Below are 20,507 nucleotides of genomic sequence, written 5' to 3'. Positions count from 1 at the left end.
CAGTACACACATTTATATGTGTATTTGTACATGAATATTTCATACTTTAAGGCTTTCTGTTTATTTAAGGGAGATAAACAAGATACATTGGAATTGTACATAATAATAACACAGATGATAAATTCAATAGATTTTAAGTAGATGCTTGTGCATCCTTAAAGTCTTATATGTTGAACTGAACTATGTGATCTGTCCAAAGCCTCCCAGTCAGTGCTGTTCTCCATGTTCTCCTGTCTGACTGTACATGATGTTATTAGCACAAACACTTCAAAGGTGATCATTTAGGACTCCAGCAATAATACAGACAGCAATGTAGTTAGCAATAGAACAGTTTTATTGGGAATTAACTTAAAAAACAAACAAACAAACATATGTCTCCTATTTTTTGTCACACAGGAAAGAAGCATCAGTATCTGATGAGAAAACGCATTTATTTAGTTTTTTTTTTCAACAGGAGAAGAAAATCTCTAACAGTTGATTTGTTCACATTTTCACATCTTAACTTTTAAGTGAAATGTGCATTTTGAGTTTATACACTATGTATATAAGAGGACCGTTTCCTTTTGCAGTATTTTTGTGTGGTGCATTTTTAACAAAAGGGGAACAAAGGAACAAAGTTCACCTAGGATGATTTGTTTAAATGGCCTTACTGAGGTGATGCAAATTGAAACATGCATTTTAACGGGGGGGGGGGGGGGGGGGGGGGGCTGGAAAAGCTTGAAAAGGGACGTTGAATCCTGAAAAAGGCATATGAACCCTGACAGTCTGATGCATAATGGCATCAGCTGTCCTCTCTTTAACAAAAAGCGAGCCGGCTCGTGAAAAAATACAAAAGCAAATGGCAGAGGCGCACAAAGCTGAAAACTAAACTATTACCTATACTGGGTGAACTAGGACTAGACTTGAGAAACATGAACATGATGAGACTTGAGAATTCCAGTGACATGACACAAATAAAAACAGATAAACAAAGGGAGACAGAAGATTGAAATACACAGAGGGATAATGGGGGAAGTGGAAACAGCCATTACAAAATAAACATGATGACACAAGGGAAGCAAAATGAAACACACTGGACATGGAACACAAGAATGTCAAAATAAAAGAGAGGCGTAGACTGGGAAACGTGAGCTTGACACAAGTGTTGAGTGCAGAGTGCAGAAAAAACTCAAACGAAGCTGCAGCATGTGTAGGTTTTGATTTTCAGTTTTACAGAACAGAATCGGCTGACATGTGAAACCAGTTCCTTATTGAAGTGCTGAAACTTCTGCTTATTCAGATTTTTCATGAACACAAGAAAATGAAAACAGAACATGAAAAGTTGCAGGGTGTTGTTTCTTTGTCATCACTGAACTGTGAAAATGACCCACAGAAAGGCTCCATGTGTGTATGTCGACGCTGAAGTAATGTCATTTTACAACATTTTAAATTTTCTTCACCTCACTATAGACTTCCTCCTGGACATGAGGACTCTGTATTAAGTTGTTTTCTGGCTTGCTGATTTGCACCTGTGCGTACTCTGTGTCCTGCTCCTGTCCTCTGTCCTGCACTGAGTCAGAGGATGCTTGATGCTTGGAAATGTTAATCTCACTATAATGGATGTTTTCTTCAACTTCCTCTGTTTTACTTCCTGGTTCTTCAACAACCTGCTTTTCATTTATTTGAATCTATGGAATTAAAATAATAGAATACTCCTTAAGCTGACTCTGTTATTTTTTTGTTACATTAAATGATCAGACTGCTCTGACAAAGATGCTACTGTAAATAATCACTAGAACAGTCAGTTATCCTGCAGATAGATTTTTGTTTTGTTTTGTTTTAATTCCCTTACCTGAGTCTGTTGTTGTCTTTGATGCTTTGATTTTAACCAGCTGGAAGACACAAGAGGCTGTTAAATTAACTCTACTAAATATAATTGTGAATAAAGTTAATCTGTTGGAAAACAGATATTTTAATTTGCAGATAAAATATCTTTGACACTAACAGTATGTGTTTTCTACTTTCATGTGTGATACTTACCAAACAAAGATTATCAAGCAGAGTAAGATTAAGAGTAAAATGATCCCAATAATTACGCCAATATGTTGCCACAGTTTGTCTGTTGAAGCACAGAAATCATGAAGTAACAAAAAAAAAAAGATTTTATGTTGACATATTGATTCAGGCTGTGCTTCGTTACTACTTGAAGTAGTTTTTTTAAATGAAAGATATAATAGATACAAAAAAGTTTTAAAAAAATGATGGGAGCACATACTTTCCTCTTTAGGCAATGGGCCTTTAACAGTCATGTTAATCTCTGCTGATGTCTGATTACCCAGATCATTAGTGGCCACACAGTAATAAACTCCTCCATCTGTTACATTGAAGCTGTAAATCTCTCCTTCAGATACTTTCACAGCTCCATCTCTGCTCTTCTTGAACCAGGTGAAGCTGCTGACTGGAGGTTTGGCTCTGCTGGAGCAGGTCAGGTTCACCCAGCTGCCTGCTGACACCAAACATGTTGGACTGATGGATGCTGAGGTGTCTTTAGGAGCATCTGGAGAGAAAAAAGAAAGAGATATCCCATACATCATTTTGTCCTTTAAGATTCAGTTCAACAACAAACTCTGATTGTCTTACATGAAACTCTGAGAGTCTCTTCTGTCTCTGCTGTCTTGGTGTCGTTTCCTTGGTTCACAGGATATCTGGCAGAGCAGTTGATCTTCTTTCCATCATGTGTGTCTGACAGAGTGATGTTCTGCTGGATTTTAGTTGTAAAGCTTCCATCTGTGTTTTCCTCTATTTTGCTGTGAGAGTCTTGTGTGAGATTCCAGGTGAGTTGAGGAGGGGAGTGTGGACAGGGAGTGAGAGCTGAGCAGGTTATAGTGACAGACTCCTTCTCCTTCAGATCACCTGGGATTGTAATATTGGGCCTCCAAGGAGAATCTGTGGTTTCACATTAAACACAGTTTGTAAACTAATAATACCGTCAAGAAACAGATGAAGATCAGCCACAACAATGGATTAAAAACCAAAGTGAGGTATTGTCCTCCTTCCTGAAATCCTGCATATTTGTCTCACTTAAAAGTTTCGGATTAAAATTCAGTTTAATATTAGACAAAGATAACCTGAGTAAAAGATGGTGGTGGTTGTGTTATGGTCTGTGACTCAAAAAAATAAAAAGTAAAAAAAAAACCCTGAATGAAGGTGACGTTTATCACGTGAAATCCAAAATTAAATGTAATGCTTTGATTTTAAACAAGTTGTTCATGCTTGGAAAATGTAGCTGAATTAAAATTATTAAGCAAAGAAGAGGGAACCAAAATTCTTCAATAGCACTGTGAATGACTCATTACCAGCTATCAAAAACACTTGCAGTTCTTGCTGCCAAGACATTTAAGTATTAACACAGGGGCTTGGATAACATTTTTAAATGTTAAAAATAAAATCATCATTCAAAAACTGCAATTTTTATTCAGTCTTTGTCTTATCATAAAATATTATTTCAGTTGAAACATGCAGAAGTGACAAATATGCAAATGCCGTTTTAGTTTTTAATCACTAACAGACAGGATTCTTCCTTTTGTGTCCCCTGTAAGTGCAGGAAAGGTTGGGGAAGAGATGTAGAGAGAGACTTGTGTCAAGACGTTAGTTTGTTGAACAGTAACTTGTGAAATTTCCATGGAAACCAGACTATTTATGTCACGGTACTGGGTACCGTGTGTATGTTGTTAATGTGTCATTTTGTATTAATTTGTGTTCTAGTTTCAGTTTAGCTCATCCAGTCAATTTCTAGGTTGCCATTAGTCCTTTGTTTCTTAATTTCTTTGTGTCATCTTTCCCTATGTTAAAACTCCCCTTGTTGTTTATTGTGTGTTATTGGTCATGTTTCTTGCCTGTCTGGTTAATGTTGTCAAGTTTGTGTCATGCCTGCGTCTTGTCATGTTTTCCTGTTTATTGTGAAAGTCCAGTTTCCATGTCTTTGTGTTTTTGGTTTACATTTCCTGTGCATCATTATGTTCATCCTAGTCAGCTGTTTCCTCATGTGTCTCCACTCCCCCTAATCACATTATGTGTATATTTAAGTCCTTTGTCTCTTAATGTTTTTTGTCAGGTCGTCTGTTATCTTTGCCACAGGTTTTACAGTTTTACCCTCATTGTTTCAGCGTGTTTCATAGCATCCCTAGTTACTCTGTATTCATAGTATTTCATAATCTTTTCACAGAGTGTCATTGTCTTTTAGTTTATACAGTGTTCATAGTCCCCTTAGTTTTCCCAGTTTCAGTGTGTCTCTAGAGTTGTTCTCATGCCATCAGCCACAATAAAGGCTCGCTTTATTTTTGGAAACATAGTTCTGTCTTCACCGTGTCTGCTTTTGGATCTACCTCATCTACACACCAGCACACCCTGCCGTGACAATTTAAACATAACAAAAAATCATAAATATGCTTTTAAACAGTGACTTTTTCTTTGTATGCAGGATTTCTTCTCTTTTGTTTTTTATTTTATTTTTTTTTCTGTCTTTACTACAGTTTTTTTTACTGATTCCCAATTTTACTGCTCACAATAAAGACCCCAGAAGACTAATTATTGTCCTGAGCCGTCTTAATTTTCCGAGTTTCCAGCTAAACACAAAACACTTAAATGTGCTCATTTCTGTTACATTTGTTCATAATTTCTTTTTTAGTTGTTTCGAATAAAAGCTGCAGCTGATTATACTTTGTTTATAGAAATTAGAGGAAACTTTCTTACCTTTAATTGTTATTTGAAGAGAATCACAAACAGCTGTTGATCTGAATGGCCAGTTCATAATTCTGAAGTAGTATGTGTTTGTATAATTTGTGATTAAATTGGAAAACAGAGTGGTGCAGTTTCTCTGTGTCAGGTTTCCTGTAATATTCATTGGATAGATGTTAAATGTCACACTGCTGTTGAAGATCACGTTTTCTGGATGACTTTTCAAATCAGTATGATTATTTTTAATCCACACTGCAAACACAGGTCTTGTGCTGTCAAACTTTTCTGGTCCAGCATCACTAAAGTTACATGGGATTTGTAAACAAGATCCACTCAGAGCCTCCATCTCTGTTGGTGCAGTGATGAACAGGTGTGTGTTTGGAGGACAAGCAGCCACAGTGCCTGAAAAACAGAATATCATGAAAATATAGAAATGTAGATAAAGAGAAGTGGGTTTGCTTTTTGTCTCTTGTTCTTTCAACATCCTCAGATACTTGACTTTGTCAAGTATCTGTCAGTATCTGACAAAGTCATTTTCTTGACTTTGTCAAGTATCTGTCTGCTCTGATCTAACAGACTGTAAATGACTGAAATGAGATGGCTCACTTGGAATAATGAGGAAACTCAGTAGCATGATGTCTGTCATAAAACCCATCACCTGGAAAAACATGAAGAAAAGAATCATTACACAAATAAGACACAAAAACAGGAACTTGCCTCATTTTGTAAAGCACTTACAAAACAAAAACTAAAAAAATCAAATAAAGCCTTTTTTTTTCATTGCAATGCACAAAATTAATAAACTGAATGAATGTTTTCTTACCAAATGATCAGTCTGCTACACAGGAGAGACGACAACGTAAAAGTCAGTGTGTGATTTTAGCAGTGCGAGTGAAACACTTCTCTGTTTAGATGTTGTAATGTCAAAGCAAACAGACCTGTGATAATTTTGGTTTTCTGTTGTTCGTTAATCGGTCAGTCTGCTTTTTATGTTCCCATCATGCACTCTGTTGACACTTCAGATGCTGCCACTCCCACCTGCCTGTAGATTCACCTGACACTCCACTCACATGCAAACATATTCCTCATTCTCTCAGTAGTTCCCTTCCATGTACGCCTCCCTTGGCTTTGTCTGTTCTGAGTTTTTTGAGACTGACCTTAGTGTCCGTGTGTTTGTTTTATTTTATTTGCTAAATAAGGACATTTCATTTTTATTTGTATCTAAAAATATTTTAGAAAAAATGGGGGGGGGGGGGGGGTTCTTACAGCAACAGAATAATTGCCAAACAGCTATTACCCAAAAACATAGTATCTACATGGTGTACACTGTATTTTCCACACAAAAAAGAAAGAAAGGAAAATAGAGGACAAAAGTGGCATGCCTTAAAAAAAATCTGCAGCACTTTCACAAAAGATTGCCAAATTAATGTCCATGTGGCAGGGGTGTGGTCTCTTGCCTGCTGCTGCTGAGCGTATGGGGCACTGCTGGGATGTCAAAGTGGACAGGTGATTTTGATGGGATTAGTGACTCTCTTCCCTTTTTATAGTGACAGAGGAGACTGGCAAGAGGTGAGTGTATAAGTATAACAATCAAATCATTTTCATTCTACTTATGTTGTGTAAATATCGACACCAAGTTCTTTTAATTCCTCAGAGGCATTCGGTGGAAGACAAAACACTGCTCAGTTGACCATTTAACTCTTTATTTCTCTTTCATACTACTTCTAGACGGGAGACGCGTCCTGCATGACAAACTGCCACGGATCTCAAAATGTTGGTGTGCCCCTAAAAGTTTTATTACAGAAGCTCTCTCATTCTAGTCTAAAAAACAGTGTCCCATTAACTTTCCACTAGAGATGGTCCCCTCTTATCTGCATTTTCCCAGGCAAGCATGAGTGAGAGTCTGCAGCTTTGTACTCACGAGGACACATGTTCACATGCCTTTTTTTTTCAGGGCTGTGTACTTAATACTACACTTTATAACTATATAACACTTATTAATAAAAAAGCATAGCATTATTGAGGCACTGCAAATTATTTAATCCCAACAGTTGCTAACCTACTCTGAGCTAATACTGATTGTGATGGACCGAGTTGAAAAACAGGAGGAGCCCAGGAATTATTAGAAAAATATAGTTTCCATTTATTTAACCCCCAAAAATTATATTTATAAGCATAATAAATGTTGAGCTCATAAAAGAGGTCAAAGAAACAAAACTGAACTCAGGCAAAGACTGCAACCTTAACAAACCAAATGACTGCCCAAACATAGATAACTGACCTAAACATGAAATGACATACAAGGGTATATATAATGGCTGATCAGACCATTGTGACACATGAGGGGTAACAAACAAAACACAATCATAAATCACAAACGATGCAGTACAATCTAGTTTGTTAATAAACTAAACACTAAAGAAGAAAATCAAAAACCCCATTAAACCCTAAACTCAAATAATTAATTAAATACAAATACTTTGTTTTTAAAGTAAAGAAAACACACATTCCCCCTTCAGCAGGAAGTGGTGGTGTGGTCCAATTATCTTCCTTCATATTTAATGGTTTCAAACCCTGGCTACCATCTTTTGTCCAGCAACTCCCAGGGATGATGGCAGGTAAGAAATAAAAAGACAAAAGTTAGTCAGAAAGCAAAGAAATGAAGTAGTATGAATACATAAGTAAACTAAATGTGCGCGCTTACAAATAGAACAAATGTATCCAAACCAATCAATAAAGTTATTGGAAACTAAAATGTATTACTATGTTCAAATGAATGAAAATACAAAAGTTACCGACTTTAGAGTGTGGCCACGGGTTTGGCCATCACACTGATTTTATTCTGATCCTTTGGAGGAGAAAGTTTGGAGAACAAAGCAAACCAAATCCAAAGATGCACGTATCACTGTGTCCCGAGTTGATGATGATCACCCAATAAGAAAGCAGCATCCCCTGGGCATTCAGTGGAAAAATGATGCAAAACAAAATCCTTCTAAATTAATCATCTAACACAGCAAGAATTGAGAGGATAAAGCAAAAAATATACTAAACAAAATTGCAAGTTCACAGTTTGAACAGCGGTTGATCCCTCTGGTTTCTCTGCTGGAATTTTTAGCTGTGAATGTGTGAACAAGCAGCTTTCTTTCAGATTAAGCTCTGGAGCCGGGGAGCATGTTGGTCCAACAAATCACAAAAGTGAGGAGTGAGCCGGGTACACACCGGCTCACTCCTTGGCGGCCGCTTGTCGGGGCCTGGGGCCTGGGGCTCGCTCGGGCCCCTTTGGAGGTGGGGTGCCCCCGGCCTCTCGGCCTGGGGCTCGGTCACTCAAGCACAGCTGGGGGCCGGCGGAGCTCACGGGCGCGTCACTGCAACTCCCCCTGACTTCTGCTCCGCGACTGCTGGGCGAGCCCTCATCTGGGACTCTCCTCAGCTCTTACTGGAACAGTGGCGCGGCTGCCCCTCTGTTAGTCTTCCATGGTCTCTTGTGTTCTGGGGGCCTCTGGATGTCTGGAGTTTTGATCTCCTCCATACCCACTTCACACCCTGGAGGACGGGGCTGTGGCCCCCCCACACTCCCTAGCAGATCATTACATGGAGAAACCTTTGGAATGCAAGCATGCTGATCCACACAGGTATGCACACATGGGTATTCACAGACGCGGACTAAAGCTTTCTTGGCTGCTGCCTCAAAGCACACTGTGTGCTGTCTATCTTGCGTGCTGCACAATATCGTTTATTATTTAGTAAATATTGATATCTATGACTAGCTAGTTTATTGTGATGGTGCTTTGTTTTCTCTATTATTATGTTGCTCTTTGTTGTTTGCTGTCTCCTCTGTTTGTTTTTTTTGTTTGTTTGTTTTTTTTCTCCATACTTGTGACCCAGGAGTTCTTTTTTTTTTTTCTCTCTCTTCCCCCCCTTCTCACCGTCTCTTCTCCCCTTTGGTTTTCTTTCTTTCTCTCCCCCTCTTTCTCTCATTCATTCCCCCTGTCCTATTTATTTAAAAAAAAAAAAAAAAAAAAAAAAATGACAAAGGATGAACTGAAGCTCTGCCATCACGTAATGTCGCATACTGCTGTTTCTGATGTCATTTAAAAAAAAAAAAAAAAAAAAAAAGTGGTTCTTCAGGTAAAGGTGTGTAATCCTGTGGAATTATACACAGATGTGAACACACAGGATAAATTTACATTTACAAGTTTCAATTAATCTACAAATCTCTGCAAAGTACATCAAAATCCTTACACTACAAAGGAATAACTTGTTCAGACAGGCCAGATAACAGAAGTCAATATAAAATACATCTTGTTAGATACATCTATATACATTTTTACCTGAGACTCCAATTTCAGAGTAAGCCAGCGATCCAGGATCTGACCCACTGGTAGGTCATCACTGATAATCTCTTTGATTCGCAAGGCCAAAGTGGTGTGCATCAGCTTTGTAATCAGGACAGGATTCTTTTTACTTTTCTTGACTTCATCTATAATCTGTAGTCTTAGCTGATCAAGGCGAACAGCAACTTCACCCCAGAAAATTTACTTCTGCCCTGGCATGGACATAACAGTAAAACACAGAAGACAAGACAGACTAACCAGAGAACATAAAAGACACATGACCAGATAGACGTAGATGAAATATAAGTGTGAAGTAGTGCAGCAGTGCAGCAGTGCAGCAGTGCACATTGATTCAACAATTTATCCACAAGGCAGTTTATAATCTGCAAATCCAGAAACGCCTTCTAAAGACTCTTAAAATAGTAAGAGATTAGAAAAGTAAGAGCAGCACCTCTGCTGGGACTAATAATGTGTTATACTAAATGTCTTGATGCATTCTCAATCATCCAGGTAAATAAATTTCCAAAACACCAAAAGTTGATTCTGTTCATGGAAAATGAGTATAACAGAAGCAGCTGACTCACAAAAGCTGCAGCTGATTTTTCTTTATTCTTTTTAGAATGAGAGGAAACTTTCTTACCTTTAATTGTTATTTGAAGAGGATCACAAACAGCTGTACATCTGTAGGGCAAGTTCACGATTCTGAAGTAGTATGTGTTTGTATAATCTGTGGTTAAAGTGGAAAACAGAGTGGTGCAGTTTTTTTTTGTCAAATCTCCTGTAATGTTCATTGGATAGATGTAAACTGTCCCACTGCTGTTGAAGATCACATTGTTTGGATTATTGCCAAATTCATAATTATTTTTAATCCACGCTCCAAACACAGGTCTTGTGCTGTCAAACTTTGGCTGCTTGTCCTGATCCTACAAACCTCTTCATCACTGCACCAACAGAGATGGAAGCTCTGAGTGGATCTTGTTTACAAATCCCATGCAACTTTAGTGCTGCTGGACCAGTAAAGTGCCTGAAAAACAGAATATCATTAAAATATAGAAATGTAGATAAAGAGAAAATTCATGATGAACAATTTGACTTTAAGAGTCGTGGGTTTGCTTTTTATCTCTTGTTCTGTCAACATCTTCAGTATAAAATGTGTGACTTTGTAAAGTATCTCTTTCTGCTCTGATCTGTCAGACAGTAAATGACTGAAACTAGATGGCTCACTTGGAATAATGAGGAGACTCAGTAACGTGATGTCTGTCATAAAACCCATCACCTGGAAAAACATGAAGAAAGAAATAATTACACAAATAAGAAACAAAAACAGGAATTTGCCTCATTTTGTAAAGTACTTAAAAAAGAAAAAACAAGAAAAAAACACCATTAACTAAAGCCTTTTTTCGTTACCAGGCACAAAATTTGTAACCTGTATGAATGTTTTCTTACCAAATGATCAGACACAGAGGAGAGACGACAAAGTAAAAGTCACTGTGTGATTTCTGCAGAGACAGCGAGTGAAACACTCTGTTTGGATGTTGTAATGTCAAAGCAAACAGACCTGTGATTGGATTTCTGTCTTTCTTTTTTCAGTCAGTCTGCTTTTTATGTTCCCATCATGCACTCTGCTGTCATTTTAGAAAGCTGCAACTCCCACCTGCCTCTAGATTCATCTGTTCTGAACCCTCCACTCACATGCAAACATATTCCTCAATCTCTCAGTAGTTCCCTTGAACATGAAGCAGTTTATGTACTCTCCTTTGGCATTGTCTGTTCTGCTTTGTTCTTATCAGTTCTGATATGTGTTTTCTGAGACCAGTGGCTATTTTGAGCTTTCGGTCCATGTTTGTGTGTGTGTGTGTGTGTGTGTGTGTGTTTTTTAATATAGAAGTTAGGACTCTGCATTTTTATTTTTATTTTAAGGTACGGTTTTTTGTTTTGTTTTGTTTTACAAAATAATTGCAATAGAGCCAATTACCCAAAAACATAGTATCAATTCAGTGTATGCCCCCCCCCCCCCCCCCTTCCCCCAAAAAAGAAAACAGAGGACAAAGTGGCACTTCAAAAAAAGAATCTGTAACAGAGGGGAAAAAATTCTCCCTTTACGATTTCACGATTTTTGATGGGACTAATGACTCTCTCCCCTTCTTATTGTTATGCAGGAGACTGGCGAGAGGTGTGTGTAGTGGAGAGTGCTTGTTGTATAAAAATAAATCTTAAAGCCACTGTGTGGGTCCAGTCATTTCACAGTTTGCAGGTAGAAATTGTATTGATGCACTTTAGCAGGACCAACGCAAATTATAACTACCAAATAATTTTAATTCTACTTACTAACCTACTCTGAGCTAATAGTGATTTTATTCTGATCCTTTGGAGGCGAAAGGTTGGAGAGGACAAAGCAATCACCCAACAGGAAACAACATCCCCTGGGCACTCAGTGGAAGTATGATGCAAATCAAAATCTTTCAAAATTAATCATCTAACGTGGCAAGAATTGAGATGAAAAAGCCAAAAATATACAAAACAATGTTCACAGTTTGAACAGTGGTTGATCTCTTTGGTTTCTCTGCTGGAATTTTTAGCTTTGAATGTCTGAAATCGAATCTTCAGAATTTCTCACTGAAGATCTCACAGAAGACAAAAAGGAAGAACCCCATATGCATTCTTCATGTTCATTTTATACTTATACACCCTTCCTTCCCCCTCTCTTACTGGAAGCCAGATGTCATTTACTGCGATGACAAATGGACTCATCCATGGTGACATCCAGTCACTTTGTAACTGCTGTTACTAACACTAGGCATGTAGAAGTGTGGGGAAGCAGTGGAAAGTGTAATTAACATGGCAAGGAAATAGTTGGCGGACATCATTAGAAAGTGAGCAATTCAAATAGGTCTATTTGTGTTGGCTTTCATCTTTTCTTGGTGCTGTTGGCTCCATCTTCATACCTAAATACTAAAAAGATGTTGTGTGAATAGAGATCTGTGTTGTTGTGTAGGACTGTACCCTATGAGTTTATATTGTTAAATAATAATAAATAATCAATGAGACAGTGCTTTTTAGTTCATTTCACAGAGAAATGCAAAAGTAATGTAAGGAGTAGTGTAACTAATTACTTTCTCCTGGGAGTAATTGAAGTTGAATGATGATTTATGATTTATTTTGGTGCTGAAAGGACCACAGTGATAGAAATATACATTTAAATGCCTGCTTTGGTGCAAGTGGCTCAACTGATAATTGACTCATTAAATTAAAGCAGAAACATTTAAGCACATTGAGGAAGCTGGTCAACAGGAAGCTGCAGGTAAAGTTCCTGCAACCTGTGTTAATACAGGCACTCAGTCATGTGGTTTGCCATTCTGTGTATTAGTACCTCTTGGAAACACCAAATATTCTGTAATTTCTTCTTCTGTTTTCTGGTTTAATTTATTGAATACATTTCATTTGGAGAAGGCTAATTTGTTAGGAGTTGCTCTGATGTCCCTTTTTTGGATTTTTAGCGCCACCTTCAGGCTCCAACATGCTTTGCTTCTGTTTTTTCTTCAGTCTTTAAACTGACCACAAAACCACAAAACTGAAACAGAGCACATGTGTATGATTTCCCCATTCCACCTATCTTTCTTTCAGGCAACTTCCCAGCTACTCTTTCCAGATGCTCTTCCTAACATAGTAGGCTAGAACCAGGTCATTCTCTCCAAACTTTGAAATCTGAATTTCAATAGTCTCTATCTTTGGTTCAACAGACTCCACTGTCTTGGACTTCAGCTGGTGGCAATAGTTCTTGACCTGCTTTCAAGGTCCACAACAGGGTATAGAAGGTGAGAGACAAACTCATCAAACTCACAGAGCAGAACAACAACTAATGTCACAAACCCTTTTAATGAAAGGTTTCTAAGATGGCTGTCTTCCATTTGTAGTGTTGTCCCATCCTGTTTCAGAGTGACACTGAAAAATGTATTTGTAAAAGTATTTGGCTTTTCTAAGCTTTACTACTGTAATTCTTTATAATCTGTACTAGCAGATATTACCATACTACATGTCAAACTAAAATAGAAAATATGAAATCTATAAGCCTGACACACACTTACTACTGTTCTGAATGTGATACAATGCTACGATTAATATTTGTACATAAGCTCCAGTAATGGGCAAGAGTTTTGTATATGCTAGTGGTTGTTAAGTTAAAAAAAAATAGTTTATGCAAAAATACATATTTAATTTTGGGATTTTTTTTCTTGCAACAGGTTGGATGTCATGTTCTATTTTTGCCAGTAGGTGGTGGTAATAGGTGTTCAGTGACTGCTTCGTTTTAACTAATGGAGGGAGTTTGAAGGTTCAGTTTGTTCCACGACTGCATTTCACTCACTGCCTCTGTCTGTATCTCTGTCACTGCAAGACAAACACGGACCGAGAAGTCAGCGCTCTCAGGAGGCCGACAAACACAGAAGATTAAACATTTAAAAAGACACCAACTCGTCCACAGTGAACTGAGACCATTCAGCTGTGACTTGTGTGGAAAGTCTTTTACTGAGTCTGGAACCTTAAAAAGACCCAAACTCCTCCAGGGCACAGTTCAACCTACAGCTGTGATCAGTGTGGCAGAGCTTTGGCTCGCATCTGCAACATGCGGAGTCATCAAGTTATACCCTATGGAGTTAAACCATACAGCTGTGACTTCCCTGGACAAACTTTCCGCTGGCTACTGAGATGAAAGCTACATGTTCACACCGGGTATGATGTGTACTGCTGTGATCAGTGTGACAAACAGTTTGCAACAGACTCCCACTTAAAACCCCACGTTTACCCACACTGAGGAGAGGCCTTATAAATTGGACCTGTGTGAGAAGACTTTTAAAGATCCAGTTTCACTTAAAGAAGTTTATTACTTACCCAGTTTATTACTGGCTAATGTGCAGTCTCTGGAGAACAAGCTGTGCGAGCTTCGGGCACGGATCTCATTCCAGCGAGAGATGCGGGACTGCTGCGTGATCTGCCTCACAGAAACCTGGCTATCGAACAAGGTACCGGACTCCGCAATACAACTACCGGGGTTCTCCATGCATCGCGCGGACAGGTCACAGGATCTTACTGGGAAAAGCAGAGGCGGTGGTGTGTGTTTCATGATCAACAACAGCTGGTGTGATTATGCGAACGTGCACCCGGTCAAATCCTTCTGCTCACCGGACCTAGAGTACCTGATGATTAAGTGCCGGCCATTCTGGCTACCGAGGGAATTTACAGCAGTGATTATTACGGCTGTTTACATTCCCCCACAAGCCGACACTGACCGTGCACTCAGGGAACTGTACAGCACGATCAGCAGCGAGGAAACCGCACACCCAGAGGCGGCGTTTATCACAGCCGGAGACTTTAATAAGGGAAACCTGAAGAAAGTCTCACCCAAACTCCACCAACACATCCACTTTAACACTCGTGGAGATCGGCTACTCGAACACTGCTACACTTCTTTCCGGGATGCGTACAAAGCCCTCCCCCGCGCCCCATTCGGCCAATCAGATCACCGCTCCATCCTGCTCCTGCCCGCCTACAGGCAGAAGCTGAAACAGGAAGCTCCAACCCGGAGGGCGGTGCACTGTTGGACGGACCAATCGGAGTCTGCGCTGCGGGACTGTTTTGATCACGCGGACTGGGAAATGTTTCACGTGGCTGCTAGGGACATTGATGAATACACAGACTCAGTCTGTGGATTTATCAGGAAATGCGTGGAAGATGTCGTCCCATCCAGAACAGTTAAATCCTTCCCAAATCAAAAACCCTGGATTAACGGAGATGTTCGCGCGGCACTGGCGGCACGGAGCACCGCCTTTGCCTCCGCGAACACATCGGACTACAAACACGCACATTACCAACTCCGGAAGACGATCAAAGCAGCCAAACGTGAGTACAGGGACAGGGTGGAGCAACAGTTTGACAACCCTCGGAGTATGTGGCAGGGACTAAACACGATCACAGACTTTAGAGGGAAAACCAGCACACCGCAGACCACGGCCTCTCTGTGTGAGGATCTAAACGTATTCTACGCTAGATTCGACACAGCGAACACCATGAGACCGGACAGTGTGCGCACCGCGGATGACGTCAGTGCGCACACTGTGTCTGAGGAGGATGTGCGGAGGTGCTTCAGGAAGGTGAACGCGCGCAAAGCTACTGGTCCGGACGGGATTCCCGGCCGCGTCCTCAAGTCATGCGCGGCTCAGCTGGCTGGAGTGTTCATGCACATCTTCAACCTTTCCCTCTCTCTGTCTGTAGTCCCAGCCTGCTTCAAAATGGCCACCATCGTCCCTGTACCCAAATCCTCCACCATCTCCTCATTGAACGACTGGCGACCTGTAGCCCTGACCCCCATCGTAAGCAAATGCTTCGAGAAGCTGGTCAGGGACTTCATCTGCTCTGCACTACCCGACTCACTGGACCCTCTACAGTTCGCATACCGCCACAACAGGTCCACTGATGATGCCATAGCCCTGACACTACACACTGCCCTGTCACACCTGGAGAAGAGAGACACGTATGTGAGAATGCTGTTTGTAGATTACAGCTCAGCATTCAATACCATCGTTCCCTCGAAGCTGGACAGGAAACTGCAGGATCTAGGACTGAGCAGCTCCCTCTGCAGCTGGATCCTTAGCTTCCTGTCTGACAGACGCCAAGTGGTCAGACTGGGCAGCATCACCTCATCCCCCGTCACACTGAACACTGGTGCTCCACAGGGGTGTGTACTGAGCCCTCTCCTGTACTCACTCTACACCTACGACTGCACAGCCACTAACAACTCCAACATCATTGTGAAGTTTGCGGACGACACTACAGTGGTGGGTCTTATCACCAACGGTGATGAGACGGCTTACAGGGAGGAGGTCAGCGCCCTGACCCACTGGTGTCAAGACAACCATCTCACCCTCAACGTCGAAAAGACAAAGGAGTTGATAGTGGACTTCCGGAGGTGCAGAGAAGTACACACCCCCATCACCATCAACGGCGCTGCTGTGGAGAGAGTGAGCAGCTTCCGGTTCCTTGGAGTACATCTGGCTGAGGATCTTACGTGGTCAGTACACACAAACAAAACAGTGAAGAAGGCGCAGCATCGCCTCTTCTTTCTCAGGAGACTGAAAAGATTCGGCATGAGCCCCCGCATCCTCAGGACCTTCTATCACTGTGCCATTGAGAGCATCCTCACTGGATGCATCACCACCTGGTATGGCAACAGCACCGCCTACAACTGCAAAGCTCTCCAGCGAGTAGTGCGGTGCTCTGAACGGATAATTGGAGGTGAGCTTCCCTCCCTCCAAGACATCTACAGGAAGCGGTGCCTGAGGAAAGCGGGGAGGATCATCAAGGACTCCAGTCACCCCAGCCATAAACTGTTCAGACTACTTCCATCAGGAAGGAGGTTCTGCAGCATCCGGTCCCGTACCAGCAGACTGAGAGACAGCTTCTTCCATCAGGCCATCAGACTGCTGAACACTTCATAGACACCTCAGCTTCACTACTGGAACTTTAACATTATGCACTCCATACTGTACAGTAATGCCACTGTTTTGCACATGTCTCAACTCTGTATATTTTATTTTATTTATTTTATATATTCTATTCATTGTTTACTCTATTTAATTTGTAAAATATGTGTACACACACACACACACACACACACACGTAGAAAAATATTTAGTATACACATCCAGAAATGCATATACTATTATATATTGTACATATATTTATTAGTTTCAGATGTAGCCATTCTTGTATTTTGCTTGTTTACATTATTGTATTTTGCACAACTCTGTTGCTTGTGAAGCTCGCACACAAGAATTTCACTCACATGTGCTGTACCAATGTACCTGCACATGTGATGTGACAATAAAAGTGATTTGATTTGATTTGATTTGATTTAATTTGATTTGAAGAACACCAGCAGATCCACACCACAAACAGACTACAACTGGAGTTACTGTGTTATTTTTATTTTTTAATGTTTGACACAAGAAGTCGGCCCTTAACAGCCCGTTCTAATTTTTGTTTCTGATCCCACTTTTTTTCATATGTATCACTCATTTAGATGAATGTTTCAACTGCAGCATTGGGAAATGGAATCTGAATTATAAATTTTTTAAACTTGGAGGCACAAAATCTTCTGCCACCAGGTAAAAACACCTGTTAGCCTTGAGCAGCATAGAGGAAATACTGTTACAGTGATTTTAAAACATCTAAATTATCTTTCATTTTAAAAGCCAAGGGGACATAAAAACTTAATGTACAGAATATTGAAGTCAAACTGGATAAAAATCACCTAAAAGTTTGTTAAATCTGCTAATGTAAATTTGATATAAAATAAACCACAACACTGTAATCCCCTTAAAAGATGCACTTGACACAAGCTGAACTACTGCAAAGAATGTGGGAGTGGCTCTAGATTTGAACTGGGAGCGTGAAACTAATACAAGCATCTGACTGGAGGAGTGCAGAGTTCAAGTGGGTAGGTGCAAGCTAAGGAGATCTGAAATGTAACCTGGAGCCAAACCATAGAGAGAGTTAAAAACAAATAATAAAACCTTAAAATCAATTCTATATTTAACTGGCTGCCAATGTAAAGATGCGAATATTGGAGTAATACTCTCTCTTTCTGGTACCCGTTAGGAGCCTTGCGGCTGCATTTTGAACAGGTTGCAGGCGGGACAGGCCTGAGTGACAGATGCCTGAATAAAGAGAGTTACAGTAGTCAAGACGTGATGATACGAAGGCATGGAGCCTAATAGGAGCATGTATAGGGAGAATAAGACGGGGCACAGAATAGAGCCCTGAGGTATTCCACAACTGAGTATAGATGGGAAAGAGTATTTGTTACCCAGCATCACAGAGTATGATCTGCTCTCCAAATAAGAGGCAAACCATTTTAAAGCAGAGCCTTGAATGCCGACACGTCTTTAGACAGTTTAATAAGATTGTGTTGTTGACAGTGTCAAATACTGCACTCAGGTCTCGAAGAATTAAAACTGTACTTTTTCCAGAGTCAGCAGCTAAAAGCACATCATTGAACACCTTCAGTAGAGCGGACTCTGTGCTGTGGAAGGCTCTGAAACAGACTGATATTTATCCAGAATATTATGTGTGTCTAAGAATGAATATAATTGGTGGAGGACAACTTTCTCGAAAACCTTAGACAAAAATGGCAGCTTAGAGATTCGTCTAGAATTGCCAAATACTGACGGGTCCAAACCAGGATTTTTTAGAAGTGGCTGGACAACAGCTTGTTTAAATGAATGAGGGACAGTTCCATTTGAAACACTGCCATTTACAATAGCGAGGATGTTGGGGCCGACTGTCTTCAGCACATCTCTGAGAAATGGCGTAGGTAACACACCCAAGGGGCACATAGTTGGTTTCATGTGCATTATTATATCAGTAAGATGGGATAATGAGACTGCTTTAAATTCGGAGAAAAAGAATGAACATGTAGGTGGTTCAAAAGGACCGTGGAGCTTATCTTTCTTCGTTCTGCTTTCCTGCATTCCTGTCTGACGCCACGAGTGGCCTTATTTAGCCAAGGCTGAGTTTTAAATTTTTGCCATCTACATTTTAGAGGAGCAATTGAGTCCATAATGTTGGTACAAGCATTGTTTTTTTGTTTTAATGCGATCAACATAAAAAATAAAGCTAGAGCCTCAGGACAGTATGTTCAAAATAGTACAAGCATAGCATAGCTATTATTCATAAAACACCAGAAGTTATTTGAAAACTCTGAGGACAAAGAACACACAAACACACAGTGCCTCAGTGATTTGCAAAACTGTTTCACAGATCACAGAACTATATCAGGGTGTCATTTCTCAGGCAGAAATGTAGATAAAAATAATGAAATCCCCAAACAAGTGCAAAAAACACAGAGTCAAGAATAGGTTAAATATATAAATATAATCAATTAGACACAGTAGCACATCAACATAAAACATATAAACATAAAGTTGGAGCCCGAGGACAGTGTGTCCAAAAGCACAACATAGCTATTAATTCAAGTTATTTTAAAATTTTGAGGACAATGAACACACAAGCACACAGTACCACACTGCTCTTTATTGAGATTACATGAATATGCGTAGGTTCATTAACATATGATATCTTATACTTAAACAGATACAGAGTAGGTGTCCTCCTATACCATAAATCAGTAAGAGAAGGTACAACCTCTCTCATGACCTTAGGATGTGTGTGCATGCCAGAGTGCTCTGGGAGGCACACAGAGTCTTTGCTAACTGCTAAGGATCAGACATCCTGTAGAGGCTAAGCCTATGCTTGAAGCCACTGAGGTGGTCGTTAACCGGGGTGACGCGATGTCACTGGTATGTATGAATTAAGTAAAAAGTCCAATAACTCCAGCAGTACTTATCTTGTCCTTTTTGGTCTTTATTCCCATATCAACTTAACATAACAGCGCAACGGTCACAAACTGTTTGCCTTCTTACAATTAATGACACACCTGACGCCGAGTACGTGCGTCTACCTTAAATACCTTTACATGATCAAAACAGAAAAAGGTGACCTCTAGCGACCACATAAGGTATTAACCCAAGAATGGCTCCTACACATCCTATCAATATGCAATCGATTATACACCGTAAAAAAAAAAATCCTAAAAAAACGGTAACATTCCGGCAGCTGGGGAGCCAAAATAATACCATAAAATAACAGTAAATAACTTTCACATGAAATTACAGTTATTTTCAGTAATGACAATACAGTTTGTTGCCCTAATTTTACATGGGATTTTGCCTTTTTCAAATGCTTTTAAACATTAAATTAGGAACATTTTAATGTGATTAAACAATGAAATTACCTATAAACAAGGTCCATGAATGCGGCAATATGAATAATAATACTGAAATGTACAGAAATATACAGTTAACAGTTGGTTTAAATAATAATGGATTGCATTCATATAGTGCTTTTTCAGACCCTCAAAGTGCTTTACAATTCCACTTTATAATTTCCCTCTGGCCATCACCAGTAGGTGGTAGGTGAAGTGTCTTGCCTAACGTTGTCAGTTCGACAACGGGGCTCGAACCTTCTGATTACAAGGCGAACTGCCAACTCTTGAGCCACGATCGCCCTAAATGGCAATAATAATAATAATTATTTGATGTAAAAAAAAATTATAAGAATCATTTTATATATTTTTCCATAGCATTACATTTGAATTAAACAGTTCAATCTTTCAAATAACGGACAAACATTTGTGAATGTATTTTAACAATCTAAATATGCATATGTACAGACAAATACATTTAAAAAAACAAGAAAATTATGTTTTATTACAATACAGTGATTTTACGTTAATTTACATTTGAAATGTAAAATCACAGTCTATTGATGTAAATTTAATGATATTTTAGAAGAACAGTACAAAACTGTAAAATACACAGTAAAATACTTTTATATTACAAATTT

General features: G+C 39.7%; 1 protein-coding gene across 2 annotated transcripts; it reads right to left on the bottom strand.

The window, feature by feature from the left end:
- Positions 1-313: 313 nt before the first annotated feature.
- LOC113028796 (myelin-associated glycoprotein-like) lies at positions 314-5,726 on the bottom strand. 2 transcript variants are annotated; one of them, XM_080306418.1, is made up of 8 exons: positions 5,540-5,712; positions 5,323-5,374; positions 4,732-5,118; positions 2,620-2,925; positions 2,255-2,536; positions 2,020-2,098; positions 1,832-1,871; positions 314-1,667 (listed from the first exon to the last, which is right to left on the bottom strand). In XM_080306418.1, exons 2-8 carry the CDS (start codon positions 5,369-5,371, stop codon positions 1,425-1,427), a joined length of 1,386 nt encoding a protein of 461 aa, XP_080162544.1. In that variant the 5' UTR covers positions 5,372-5,374; positions 5,540-5,712; the 3' UTR covers positions 314-1,424. The 2 variants fall into 2 exon arrangements, with proteins under 2 accessions (XP_080162544.1, XP_080162543.1); XM_080306417.1 differs by having other exon boundaries at positions 2,020-2,536; positions 5,540-5,726.
- Positions 5,727-20,507: the final 14,781 nt, after the last annotated feature.

The sequence above is a fragment of the Astatotilapia calliptera genome, chromosome 9 (assembly GCF_964374335.1).
Source record: "Astatotilapia calliptera chromosome 9, fAstCal68.1, whole genome shotgun sequence".
In the NCBI taxonomy this organism is placed as follows: Eukaryota; Metazoa; Chordata; class Actinopteri; order Cichliformes; family Cichlidae; genus Astatotilapia; species Astatotilapia calliptera.
The sequence above is the reverse complement of the archived record's forward strand: the minus strand, read 5'-3'. Positions and strand labels throughout refer to the sequence as shown.